The 12,919-nt window shown below is 36.6% G+C and overlaps 1 protein-coding gene across 5 annotated transcripts; it reads right to left on the bottom strand.

Annotated features, from left to right (window-relative positions):
• Positions 1-358: 358 nt before the first annotated feature.
• APT3 (adenine phosphoribosyl transferase 3) lies at positions 359-12,655 on the bottom strand. Of its 5 annotated transcripts, XR_016077967.1 has the most exons (8): positions 12,100-12,643; positions 11,763-11,873; positions 9,883-9,975; positions 8,421-8,456; positions 6,694-6,843; positions 2,177-2,235; positions 534-679; positions 359-437 (listed from the first exon to the last, which is right to left on the bottom strand). XR_016077967.1 is itself a non-coding variant. In XM_088890850.1 (7 exons), exons 1-6 carry the CDS (start codon positions 12,179-12,181, stop codon positions 579-581), a joined length of 573 nt encoding a protein of 190 aa, XP_088746976.1. In that variant the 5' UTR covers positions 12,182-12,655; the 3' UTR covers positions 359-437; positions 534-578. The 5 variants fall into 5 exon arrangements, 4 of the variants coding, with proteins under 4 accessions (XP_088746976.1, XP_088746974.1, XP_088746975.1 ...); XM_088890850.1 differs by lacking the exon at positions 2,177-2,235 and having other exon boundaries at positions 12,100-12,655; XM_088890848.1 differs by having other exon boundaries at positions 359-679; positions 12,100-12,642.
• Positions 12,656-12,919: the final 264 nt, after the last annotated feature.

Below are 12,919 nucleotides of genomic sequence, written 5' to 3'. Positions count from 1 at the left end.
CTGAGCCATATTTATTCAAATTCCATGTGGCTTTCGGATTGAGAGTTGAGACTTGACCAGAATGTTAGAAGAGAAGAGACTGGTATTGATTGTGGCAACTCTAATCCACCATGAGAACAGCTAGTTCCGGGTTGTTCCATAGTTCCATGTAGTACAGAACGACAGTAGGCGATATGACATCCCCTCTGGTTTAGTTTAGCCGGTCACAACAGTTTCTGTGATCTGTCTGATACTCTGATGTCAAAAGAAAATGATTTCAAAAATTCCATATTCAGACTTAACATAAGAGATTTTGAGGGCCTAGCGCAATTCCAAATTCCAAGAACACGACCAACACCTCAGGAGAGGAACAAAAGGAAACGCTCCAACAGGCAGTCAGGCACAGACTGTTTTATCAATTATGTAACGAAACAGTTTGCATGATAAGTCCAGAAGAACTGCATCAAGTTAAGGTAAGGTAAACAAAATCACCTACTCGTGGCATAAAAAGAAAATGAAAGCAGTCTTCCAGCTAGGAAGTAGGAATGGATTACATGAAATGGAACCACCAATGGTATATCCCTCTAATGTACAGATCATCAACCCCGCAGATGCAAGAACAGAGACGCAAATGACATCGCCTCCATCAGTGTGATTCCACCAGTATGTATAATGGCTTGCCATTCAAACGCTCGCGACCCTGCATGACCACAAACTCCCATTTCATCACTCATGGTCAGGAAGCAAGATCATGTTTTCCTCTCTGGTTACTTGGAACTTCAAAAAGAATGACAATGATATGATGGCACATCCATTTTATGATGATCATTTTTGTTTTTTGTTTTTTGGTAATTAACACATAATTTTATTGCATAAGACGAATAGAAGGCAGATGACCTGCTCTCCAGTGTAAAGGGAAAGTGGGTAAGTAATGTTATTGCAGAAGAGTCATCTCTAACTTATGATGGCCATTGCTAGAGGCAGGGGTGCAACTTGGGGAGGCTCAGGTTGAGCATTTGTTAATATATTTGAATGGGCTTACAGCCCTAATGCTGTGTAAATTCTTCAAAGTTCTAGTCGGGTACCTAACTTCGGACCCTATTGCTTGGTGAAATAGAAATATATCAGGCTGACAAGCATGAGATGGATTTAATTCCGACTGACCACTTTGTGCCAAAATTTGCCAACGGTAAGGTCTGATTGTCTGAATCCACTATCCAGTCCACCCTTCCTAACACCTAGGATAGGAACCAGCAAACTATTGTTGACAAATAAGACATAATGAACTTATGGCAGAGGAAGACTTTCTTTATTTCCATGCAGAAGGAAAGAGTAAGCTAGAATATTTAATTCACTGGAATTCAAATCTGTTTTTGTTTTTGTCAATAACGGATAAATTTCATTAAAATTAAAAGCTCAGTACAAGAATGGCGAGAGATAATCCCTCTGAGCTCTCCCATACAAAGTTCAAACATAAAAAAAAAAAAACTATAAATCATTACAACTGATTTGATATTTTAATCAAAATCAGATTTGGACATCCTCTAAGAATAATTGGATTGGATCAGATTTAAAAATGTGATCTGTGTATACAATGTAATAATTATACTAGTGTATATATTTGAATGGGCCCACGGCCCTAATGCTGTGTAAATTCTTCAAAGTTCAAATCAGGTACCCAATTGCTTGATGAAAATAGTAAGATCTCAGGCTGACAAGCATGAGATGTGTTAAATGTGATCTGTATATAAAATGTAATAATTATACTAGTGAATGAATACATGCACTATCAAACACTTTATGGAATTTGAACTTACAGTTCATTACTATTAAGTGAATTTTGGTATTTACATTAACCCTTTTGTCTATTTACCATATATAATTTCTTATTTTATATTTAATTTTATTTATGGATTTATGCTTGTTTTGTTTTGGTTAGGTTTACTGAGCTTCAAGTGAATTTGGATATCTAGATTCTAGACAGAAATGAATCAAGTTCAAATTATGTTTCACACAATTACACATGCATTGGATACCTCAGGTTATTATGGATTGGATTCGGTCGGATACATCTGTCCGAATTTGACCCAATCCCTTCACAGCCCTAATTTTTATATAGAAGAAATTTTTTTTACCTCTTTATGTTGAAACAAATGAAGCCTAACAGAATGATATGCAAAAGCAGTTAGGCACGCACCTTTAGATCAGGTAGTTCAATTACACATGCGCATTCAACCACTTCAGCCCCAACACGTTCTGACAAATAATGTGTTACAATACAATAATAGCATGCTGAAATAGACAAGCATAAAGCAACAATGCACAATGACTTCACAGCATAGAAAAAGCGTGTGTATGTGTATGCTTTCTTGACTGTGATTAATTTGACAATTAACCATTGACTTCTATGCCAGAACTGCTTAAAAGTGGGAATATGGGAATGCAAATGAGGAAAGAATGTTCAAATTACATGGGAAAAAGCTGTACAATAAACACACTACTCAATAACATATCCTAGAAGTTAGAACTTAACATTGCAAACAACAATAGAAGCGCAGAGTCTGAAATTCTTAGGGGGACATCAACATTTGCAGTTGTTAGTCTTACATTGGGTAGAGGTAGGAGGTTTAGCATGTACAATCTCTTGGGGATTAAGGTCAATGAATACCATTACATTGGGTAAGAATGGATCAAATAAGATTGAGGTATTGATCATGTTGGTAAAACACCCAACACAATTTCAGATACAGACAACATAACCAACCCATATACTTGAAAAATGCCAAAGAAATAATATTATACAACTGGAATAAGCCTTACAATAGTAAAATAAAAAGAAAAGCCTCATTAAAAAAGAATAATGCTTGCTTTGCCTACTTGTCATGGCAGCCACTTATCAACATTAAAAATTTCAGACTGACAAGCATGAGAAAGTAGGTTCAACTCTCTCATGGCAGCCACTTATCACTGTGTGCAAAAAATCCAGGACCAACATTGGGCAAGATGCATACACAAATTAGAGGAAGCAGCTAATGAAAGCTCAAATACATGACAGCACTATTGCACTCAGATGGTGCTGGTGTGCAACTGAACAACTGTTCTTGGAGGAAAACTATGACGTGCCAAAGATGTGGGGGCACTAAACTGATCTTTTAGTATGATATAAACATCAACAATGCAGGAAGAAAAAGAAAGCAGACAAACTTACTCCTAGGTCTTTATCTTTCTTGCTACTGTCATTTTCTTAATGTTTTTTCATTTCCCTGTGGTTTTATTCTTGATTTCATTTTACTAATATATTGTCATAATATGTGACGATGGGTCCATTAAAAAGATGAAGCCTGAAGGCATGATATCAGGACCAGCTAAGGCATGATTCACAACACCCATGTTCTGTCACCTTTTAAATAGAGGAAAACTATTTAGAATATAAGGAAATGATATATTCTCACACTTGTGCCTTGAAAGGGACCATTATTACTGCTAAGTACGTTCTTAGTTGCAAAATCATCTGGACAACATGGTCCATTTGACTGCAGGCTGTCATGTAGATCTCCAGTTCACTAGTGGAGGTGTAAATCGGGCCGTGCCGCCCGCGGCCCGACACGAACTTGGACCGGCCTGGCACGACAGTCTACGGGCCATGCCAGGCCCGGCACGATCATGCGGGCCGTGCTGGGCCTGGGGTTTTAGGTCCACAGGCCGGCACGGCACAGCCCGTAGCACGGCCATATATATTGTTTATATATATTATATAAATTATAATTATATAATAATACATAGTATATAATATATTAATAAAATAAATATTTTTAATTTTATTATACTAATTTATTTATTATTGTATATATAAGCAATTTTATACACAAAAGTCATATAAAATTAAAATTTTAAGTTTTTTGTCAAAATTTTAAATAAATAGCTTTGGCCCAATGCACGACCCAACCCGGCCCAAGGCTCGGCCCATGGGCCTAGGCCGTGGGCCGTGCTGGGCCGACCCCCAAATTTTTCACCGAAGAGGGTGGCACGGCCCGTGACAGCCCGCGGGCCAGCACGGCACAGCCCGCACTTTGCGCGGGCCACCCATGGTGCTCGGCATGACCCACTTTACACCTCTACTCACTAGCTGTCACCCTTGATCGATTGGAGGTACTTATCCACCAACATTATAGATATGCATCAACATTGGGGGCATTCACTGCAGGCAACTTCTTTTGGCTTTTATAAAATAGCCTTACAACTTATTATGGCCGTATACATTATAGTCTGACTATCTTGGACATACATTGGTTTTTTCTTTTTGTTAATTATTTTCATATTCTTTTTTTACTTTCTCTTTGAATGAAATTATACATCAACAAGACAAGAACACAAAGGCAAACGGTACTCCTATCTTCACATGATAGCATTTTGATGCATCAAGAATGAAGCCTTAGAGAAAATATAAGTGTTCTTTTTTAGTCATAAAAATAAGAATGGTCCACTAAATCAGTACATAAAAAAAAAAACAAAAATGAAAAATAAAAGTTAAAAAAACAAGGCATAAAACAACAACACTGTACAAATTTGACAAATATGAGGGCACCTGATGAATAAGATGAAGAAATTAATATGATAACTACTGATGGATCAAAAAATTATATGATAACTGCTAATTATTTGAACAGGCCTTTTGCTTGCTTCCAAGTGTTTGTTAGTCACATTTTATTGTGTATATGGGACCTACAAATTGGCATCAGAGCCATGGTTAGTTGTGGTGTAACTTTCCCTTGTCCAAATTGAAATGGAATCACAACACTATTCAAATCTCTTTTATTTTTTCAATGTGGGACTCTTCACTGCATATACTCATGCATAAATCCCAACACCATTCAAATCTATTTCCCTTAAACCTAACAACAAGATATACCATCCCTAAAACATTTTCTAAAGCAATTCAAAACCCCTATTCATAATTCTCAATGTAACACCAAAGACAAAGAAAAAGTCCATGATAAATACCAAAAACAAAAAGCATCATGAACATGCTATAACCCCTAACTATCTCTAACAAGACAAACTAGAATACCCAGTCGGCCAACTAACCTGGCAGAAACAATCTGTTTTTCCTAAAGGAAACCAACCCCCGAAACCTCTCAGTCTGGACTACCTTGACCAGTGTCATTAAAAAAAAAAGTCTTCTTCAGACAATGCTCTGGATTCCTCAATCAAAATTTCAAGTTCCATTAGCATTTTTCTAGCAAACTCTCTCCAGCCAAAAGGAATAAACTCAAACTTGTACTTACTTGAGCGTCCTTGTCAACAACCCTCTAAATGTCCAATATCCTCTCCATCTGATGAGCCTGTAAAATCTAAGGTACTGATTCAACATAGTTGATGATCACCAAGTACTTATTCATGCCTAGGTCAATATCACATTTGTTGTTGCAACACAGAACACAAATTGGGGACAAGTCCCCACATACAACACAGGATTTGCCAACACCATTACATTGATAGCCCTGCAGTTTATAATAAGGCTCCCAACCTTAAGGCCATAATTAAAAGTTTAGTGATAAACAAACAGACAACAAGTATTAATCAACTAGTTTAGATGGATTAAGGTACCCGATGCCCTAAATGTTAAGACCAATAAAATTATTGATAGGATGTAGGATGCAAAGTGGCTCACCCAAGGCAATCTTTCCATTTTAGGCACCATTTAATTATGACTGGGTTACTTAACAAATACAAGGCCCTGTAAATAAGAAGCTCAAATCTCAATTTAATCTAACCATGCCCTTTGGAGTCTCCAATGCCCTCTTCTCTCACTCTTCCTCGTTGTAATTGATAGTAAGTTGGTAGCAAGCCATTGGAACTTTTCTTTCTTCTTTTTTGTGTTGTCCTCTTGTCCTTGCTTTCAGGTTCAATCCTCCACATGAAGCAAAGCTGCCTAATTTACTGATTATTCTATTAGGCAATCTGTGACCACTTCCAAGTCAATAACTCCATGTAAGAAATATTTTTTTACATTTTATTATTCAATGGCTAAGTTTTATCAGTATTATTTACCCATACTACTACACTTGCAAATCACCTCTTCCTATGTTTTGCAACTACAGGACTTAAATATCAATCCAAGCCATATGCAACCTCGTGTTAGGGGGCACCAATCCCAGAAAATTTTGGAAATAATGCTTCTCTTTATCGGTATTTTGAAAGTAATACTTCAACCACTCCAAAGATCCCAGATGGCTGGAACCAATATTGGGTAATGGCCTTTATGCAGTGGAGAAAGTGCCTTTAGAATTTGATGTATGTTAGTTTGTACCACCATTACCATTTTATCAGAAACAATATACCTACTAAGAACTACAGCCGAAATATTTATTTCTGTCAAATAGAGAATCTTTTGCACAAATTATGTATTAGGGGCACCAATCCTAGAAATCTTTGAAGGCAATACTTTTTTTTGTGAAGCAGCACTTTAAGACAAGTGCTTCTCTTGTATCAATTTTCATGTTTGCTTGTATGACTCCAATGTTATCAGCAATGATAAATTTAGCAACTAAGAAGAAAACTAGAAATTTTATGTTTCTGTCAAATAGAAAATCTTCTAACAACCAGAAGTACCTTTAGAATTTGATGTTAATTTGTACAACTACCATTTTATCAGAAACGATATACCTATTAAGAACTACGCCAAGTGACAAAAACTTATTGATGATAAAATACCAAGTAATTTCATTGCTGCACAAAGTGTACCACCAGTTGCTATCAAATCATCAACTACCAAAGCACGATCACCAGGATCAACTGCTCCAACGTGCATTTCAAGACAATCTGTTCCATATTCCAACACATACTCCTCCGAAATAACTTTACCTGCAATTATATGTTACTTAAGGAGATTGATAAGAAAATAAACCACTAAGTTTAGCATTAATTAGATGAGAAGAATACAATATTAACAGTAAGTGGAAGATTTATCAAGCAGGCAACAAGTCACAAAGAAAAGGTATTAATATCTGTGGCTTAAATACTTCCATACTGTCAACATAACTTATGCAGTCATGCAAAAGACTTCATATTCATAGCTTAATAACAAAAATTCTAACAAGATTGACTGCTAGCTAAATTATAATATAGGACTTTGGTCCAAATCTGGCCTACATAGCAACTACTGAAGGAGGCTAAACCACACAACCCATGGTATATGCAACCACAACATACGTACAAGACCAGGATACTTTCATGGTTGTATTCATTATTTTATTATTTTCAAATGGGTACAGCACAAGGACTTCCAGGATCACATATTTTGGTAAATTAGCACAATATTTGACCAAGCACACTGAACTCCAGAGTTCAGAAGGAATTTTCACTTGAGTGCTGATCTCAAGGGCAGTTTATTGGAGCATATCAATACATGCTCCAAAATGACTTGCTCATAATATCTAAAGATCATCTTAGGATTCCTAATTGAGTAACCACATCTAAGTACAAACTTAAAATTCTTATTATTTTAAACACATACACTATCAAATAACTGTGAAGAATATAAGCACTACAAAATTTTTATTTAAAACTGCACATAAAGATTACAAAAAAATATACCAACCTCAAGAATAACCATTACAGGAAAATGAGAAAACTCTTCAGACACTCCTTTAGATTTTCCAATGCCACTGAATCTTTGGTTTTGTTCAATCATAAAGAAATAGGCAGAAGCCTTTATATTGCATAAAAATGTGGACATTAAGTTTCATCCTTACCCTAAGACTTTAAGTATTCAATCCACACAAGAATATCCTAGAGTGCTATTTTGGGTTATTTAAAACCCTATTCTATGAGAACACCCACTTGTTTCTCCTATATGAAAGATTCTATCACCTACAGCCTCTTGCTATTGCTAGTTTGACTAGCTAGTACTCTTGATGTTTTATTTTGTTTATTTATTTATTTTTGATCAATAGTTGGTACTCTTGATGTCATTAAGTGCTATCCAGTTTTTTGGGTAGTTCAACATTTTAATGAGGTAATTGATGTTAATTATATAAGAAAAAAGTAGTATACAAAACCTCTTCCCTGGCCATCAATGTTTCTCCATGAATATGTAAATGCAAATTTGATGGTCTACAGTGTCTTTCTCCATAATGTGAATTGCATCGAAGCAGAACATTTAAATCCATTGAGAAGTCAAAAGTCATTTTTCTCATCATACCCATTATCCTCTATTTGTCCTTTTCTATTACATGTTTTACATTCCTTGCCGCAGAAGGTGGAATAACTTTCGTGATTAAAGAGGAAACAGGAACATAATCAAGCAACATAGAGAGAGCAAATTGAAGGACCAGCATCTGGAAAAGCATGTGATCACAAGATATGCAAATAGAGATGTTCATATTGATATGTTGTGTCAACAGGCAAGTGCAGCACCTCAAGAGGGGTAGGATTCTGACCTTGAAGGTTAAGCATGTGGTCATTGTTGGATGGATCTGACAAAAATAGAATTTTACGAGTCAAGAATGTATTAGGCACTGATTTTACATGACAGTGTACTAGTTAGGCTTTGAAGTTCAAACTATATTGGTGATAGGGGAAATAGCAGCCATTTTCTGTTACTGTACCCAGAGCTATGACTTACAGAAGAGGACGGCCAGGAAGAAGATGCTTAAGTGAATGGATCTGAGAGGATTTGGTAGCATGCATTGATGGAATTGTATATTTTCTCATTTTTAGGTTGAGTAGGACAGTTGGTCATTGCAGCATGGTTGGGGTGTTTTGGTTTGAACGCTCTTAAAACTTTCTCTCTCTGTTTTCTGTTTTTGGTTTAACAAATTTTCTTCCTGTTATAAAAAAGGTATGCCTTCAATAAAATCTGATTAGCATGGCATAAGAAAACTTTTAGGCAATAGAAAGCAGTAACAAAACAAACAATTAATCCTTACATTTACATGCAATCTATACACTAACTAAACAAGAAAAATAAACAACACCGAAACAAAATATAATAAGCCAGAAGTTTTAGTTTTCTTTTTCGGAAAAAGACATAGATACAAGTATTAAGAAAAAGTTAGAAGCCACTCATGACCATTAATATATTAGGATAATATATTTATCTTACAAAGAAGTTGCAAATCACACAGACACACATTAGTAAAAGAAAAGGCAAGCAGTGAAGAACAGAGAATAAAAAAAATTAACAAAAGAGAGAATTAAATACCATAAACAGAATGCATGCAGTTTATCCCTCTGCATGCAAGATTCCATCTTTTGGACAAATAGCATAGGTAGCCATAAAAATCTGTGGCAATTCCCTCTTGGCATCTCTCACCACGTGGCTCACATTCCAATAAACCAAAACTTTAAAGAAGTTCATTCAGAAAGCAACAGCCAATGCATAGTGAAGGAGCACCCCTGACAGATGAGCACTACATGTCTAACAAATGAAATGGAGCCCCTATAAGATGCACAAACTAGATGACTTTCTATTACTTGCACTTGATGCATGAGAGATCTTCATCTCAAATACCAACTTTTACCATCATAGCTGATTAACAAAGGGATATACCCTCACAGGGAATCTGCAGCAAAGTATCCAGTACCCCATCTCAAATGCCAATTTCTGAGTTCATCAAACCTTATTACCATCGACACCCAAGAAGACCTTCACATGACTAGAAATGAATGGCCTGAATAAAGAAGAATCCTATATGGCCCATGCAGAACAACCTTGTCTATACATAAACAAAATATAGCAATTCTTCTATTCTAGATAAACATAATTGCTAAGGCATAGACATGCATTTGCATAGACACATAGATATATACAAATATATCTCTATGTTAAACAGAATTGCTCCAGTACATCGATACATACAAATACATTAGATAAACAGAATTGCTAAGAATGAAATCTACCTGGCAACTTTCTTGGTTTTCTCAATGGAACAAACTTTGCTCCAATTGCCAATGCAATGGGAGGACCAAATATAAAACCCCGAGCTTCAATCCCTGGTAAAAGAAAAGAAAAATCTTAGTCTAAGAGCATATAATTGTTTGGGTTGTCATAAAATCAGCTAAGAACACAAAATTTGTGATAAAGTTCTATCAAAATGAAAAGTCAACAGATATGCATGATACAACAACAAAGCTCATACAAAGTAAGCTAGCGAATCATCACATGAAAATGCATAGAGCATATTGTCTAAAGGAATACATCCATTAATATCTTAAACAAAAAAAAGTTAAAATTTATATTATGGGCCAAAGTGATGGAAAAGAAGAGAAAACTAAGAGACATGAAGCTTAAGTGAACAAATGAATAACCAAAAGTAGTCAAGGATTAGTGCAAGCATCCAATAAATGCAACAATTAGCCAATTCCGTGCTTCCTCTTTTCCAACATAAATAACACAGATTAGCATAGCCCTGTTTGCATAAATCGAGCAATGTGAGAAGGAGATCTCACCCATATAAGATTCAAGCATACACAATAATGGACTAGCCAAGTAGATTCATACACCGTATTGACTAGCCCATCTTGAAATGTTTAGTGAATTCGTAGTGTCTCGATTCTATGAGAAATAATCGTGTGCACTGAATAGTTTTTGCATGAACGCAACAGGCTAAGACAAAACGAAACTCTATTAACAGATATGTCTCAATTGGTTAACAATTTCAGAGTCAAACTAAAAGCTCATCCTAAATGACCCATAACAGGATGAATATCATGAAATTACATAATTTCAATAAATTAGCTTTTACAGTGTTATAATTGCATAACACATCCACTACTACATCTAACATTGAATAACATGCATCACACCCTTCAGTATTTCAATGACCCAATAGATCTCTTAGAAACGTGTGGTCATTTTTTATTTTCTATGGGTTTTACAGTCAGCAACTCAAGAACAAACAGACACGTTTTACCTGCTACAGTATCATAATCGACCCTTCCATGAATAATTTATTCATATTAGTTATGACGTTCGACCCTTCCATGAATAATTTATTCATATTAGTTAAGGCGTTCGTATTAGTCGATTCCATCATATGATGCTCAGTGGGCTAATCCCATCACACTGAACTGATACTTAGAAAGTGTCGTATTATATATTATTTTATTGTTTATAGTATAACAAAGTGCACACCTACTGCATCAAAACCGTCAGTAGTAGAATCCAAGTAGGAGGTTCGAAGGAAAGGACATCAAACAAAGGGTTTCTGAACCAAGTCATCCAAAGTACGGTACAGAGTCGACAAATCCAGGGGTGAGTGGAGCCAAAACATAGAATAGAACAAAATAACGTCCAAGCTAAATCTGCATCTGTTGGGTCCACTGAAATATGGTGGGCATCTATCACCGACCACCAACCATGCAAACAGCACCGGAAAACAGTTCCGCAGAGTATCATGAGACGTTATACCTTCACAGCTAATACCCGATAACACTGCCCGCTAACAGAACAGAACTGCTAGCCAAACACCATCACTCAAATACCAGACTCACTGCACAAAAGGGAAAAAAAGGCCTCCAAAAGCAGAGCCCAAAAGACAAGCAGAAACTTCTGAAATCGCAGTGATTAAAAAGGAGCCATTTTTATGCTCCTCGACCTACTTTCTTCAAGACAAGGACCCACCGCTCCTTGAAAACATTAATCCAAAAACAATTATAAATCTTTAAAGCAAAACCGCCTAGCATTCATTGATCAAACCCAACTACCCAAAATATATACATAAATATAGAAATATGGACTCATGAATAATCGCAGATAAAGAGACGACTTTTTCTTTTACCTGCGACTACCGATATATCTTTGCCTTTATATCTCTCAACGAACAAATCTACCGTGTCCTTAAATGCCTTTGGATCGAGTAGCAGAGTCGTAATGTCTTGGAACATAATCCCTGCCATTACCGCCATTAATAAACATCAAAGAGGGCACATGAAATAACAGGAAAGAAAAGGAAAGACCAAATATTTGTTCCACCATTACACTCTCAACAAGCAAGCATAAGGGCTCACGGCGAAGAACGAAATGATATCTCAGATAAACTCTGTGATCGAAATTCAAACAACGATGGCTGTCAGGTGAAGAAAAAGAATATACAAAACGAGAGAAATGCAGGAAACCTGGCTTCGGGAAATCGGGAACGACCCGGATTCTAGTTTTGATGCCATGGATACGAGGATCTTCGATCTTGCAAGCCGACATTGTAGATGTAACAGAGAAAAGTATCAAGAGCTCCTTCCTCTCACACTCTGTATCTGCCTTTTATCCTTTCCTCTGTGTATCAGTAAACGACCCTGCTCAGCAACAGAGCATCTATCTCTTAGATAATTTATGTATATACGCAGAGAGAGGGTGAGATCAAGAGAGAACGACCGAAGAGATGAAGCAAGCGAGCGAGAGAGAGAGAGAGAGAGCTGAAAATTTTAGAGGGGGGGAGGCAGAGCGGGAGAGAGTAAGCAGGAGAAGAAAAAAGAAAGTGGAGGGTATTTATAGGAAGGGAAGTTTGGTAAGGGCTCGCTGCACGAGAGAGAGACAGAGACAGAGAGGAAATCGTCTCGAGAGGTAAGAGGATCCAAAGGGAGGACGAATATCAGAACTCAGAAGGTGTGACTTGTGACTTGTGAGGGTGTTCTCTCTCTCTCCCTCTGTTTAAAAATACAGAGTCTCTTCTTCTGTTTCATCAATTTTAGAATTTAGAGGGCAGAATTGGGCCGTTACAGGGTCCAGTGTAACAAGTTTGGGAATATAAGACAAGACCATCGGATTTCAAAATCCAAGGGCCTATATATGTTTCATACATTAGGAAACGGGGTGGGACTTGGGAGATTGGGTCATGGGTGTACAATCCAATGTGGATTTTCCTTCTTTTTAAAAAGCCCAACCCAACCCACCCCCTATCTGCTTATCCAAAGCATTTATTATTAATTAATTGTCAGTACT

The sequence above is a fragment of the Nelumbo nucifera genome, chromosome 6, assembly GCF_055504915.1.
Source record: "Nelumbo nucifera cultivar China Antique chromosome 6, China Antique-T2T, whole genome shotgun sequence".
NCBI lineage: Eukaryota > Viridiplantae > Streptophyta > Magnoliopsida > Proteales > Nelumbonaceae > Nelumbo > Nelumbo nucifera.
This window is presented reverse-complemented; position numbering and strand designations above follow the sequence as displayed.

Excerpts from the sequence above, each read along its gene's own strand:
- APT3 (XM_088890848.1), bottom strand. The coding sequence starts at position 12,181 with ATGTCGGCTTGCAAGATCGAAGATCCTCGTATCCATGGCATCAAAACT. Across the intron at positions 11,874-12,099 it reads TCCCGATTTCCCGAAGCCAG|GGATTATGTTCCAAGACATT; the intron begins GTTTCCTGCATT and ends CGGTAATGGCAG. Across the intron at positions 8,457-9,882 it reads AAAACCAAGAAAGTTGCCAG|ATCCATCCAACAATGACCAC; the intron begins GTAGATTTCATT and ends TATTTTTGTCAG.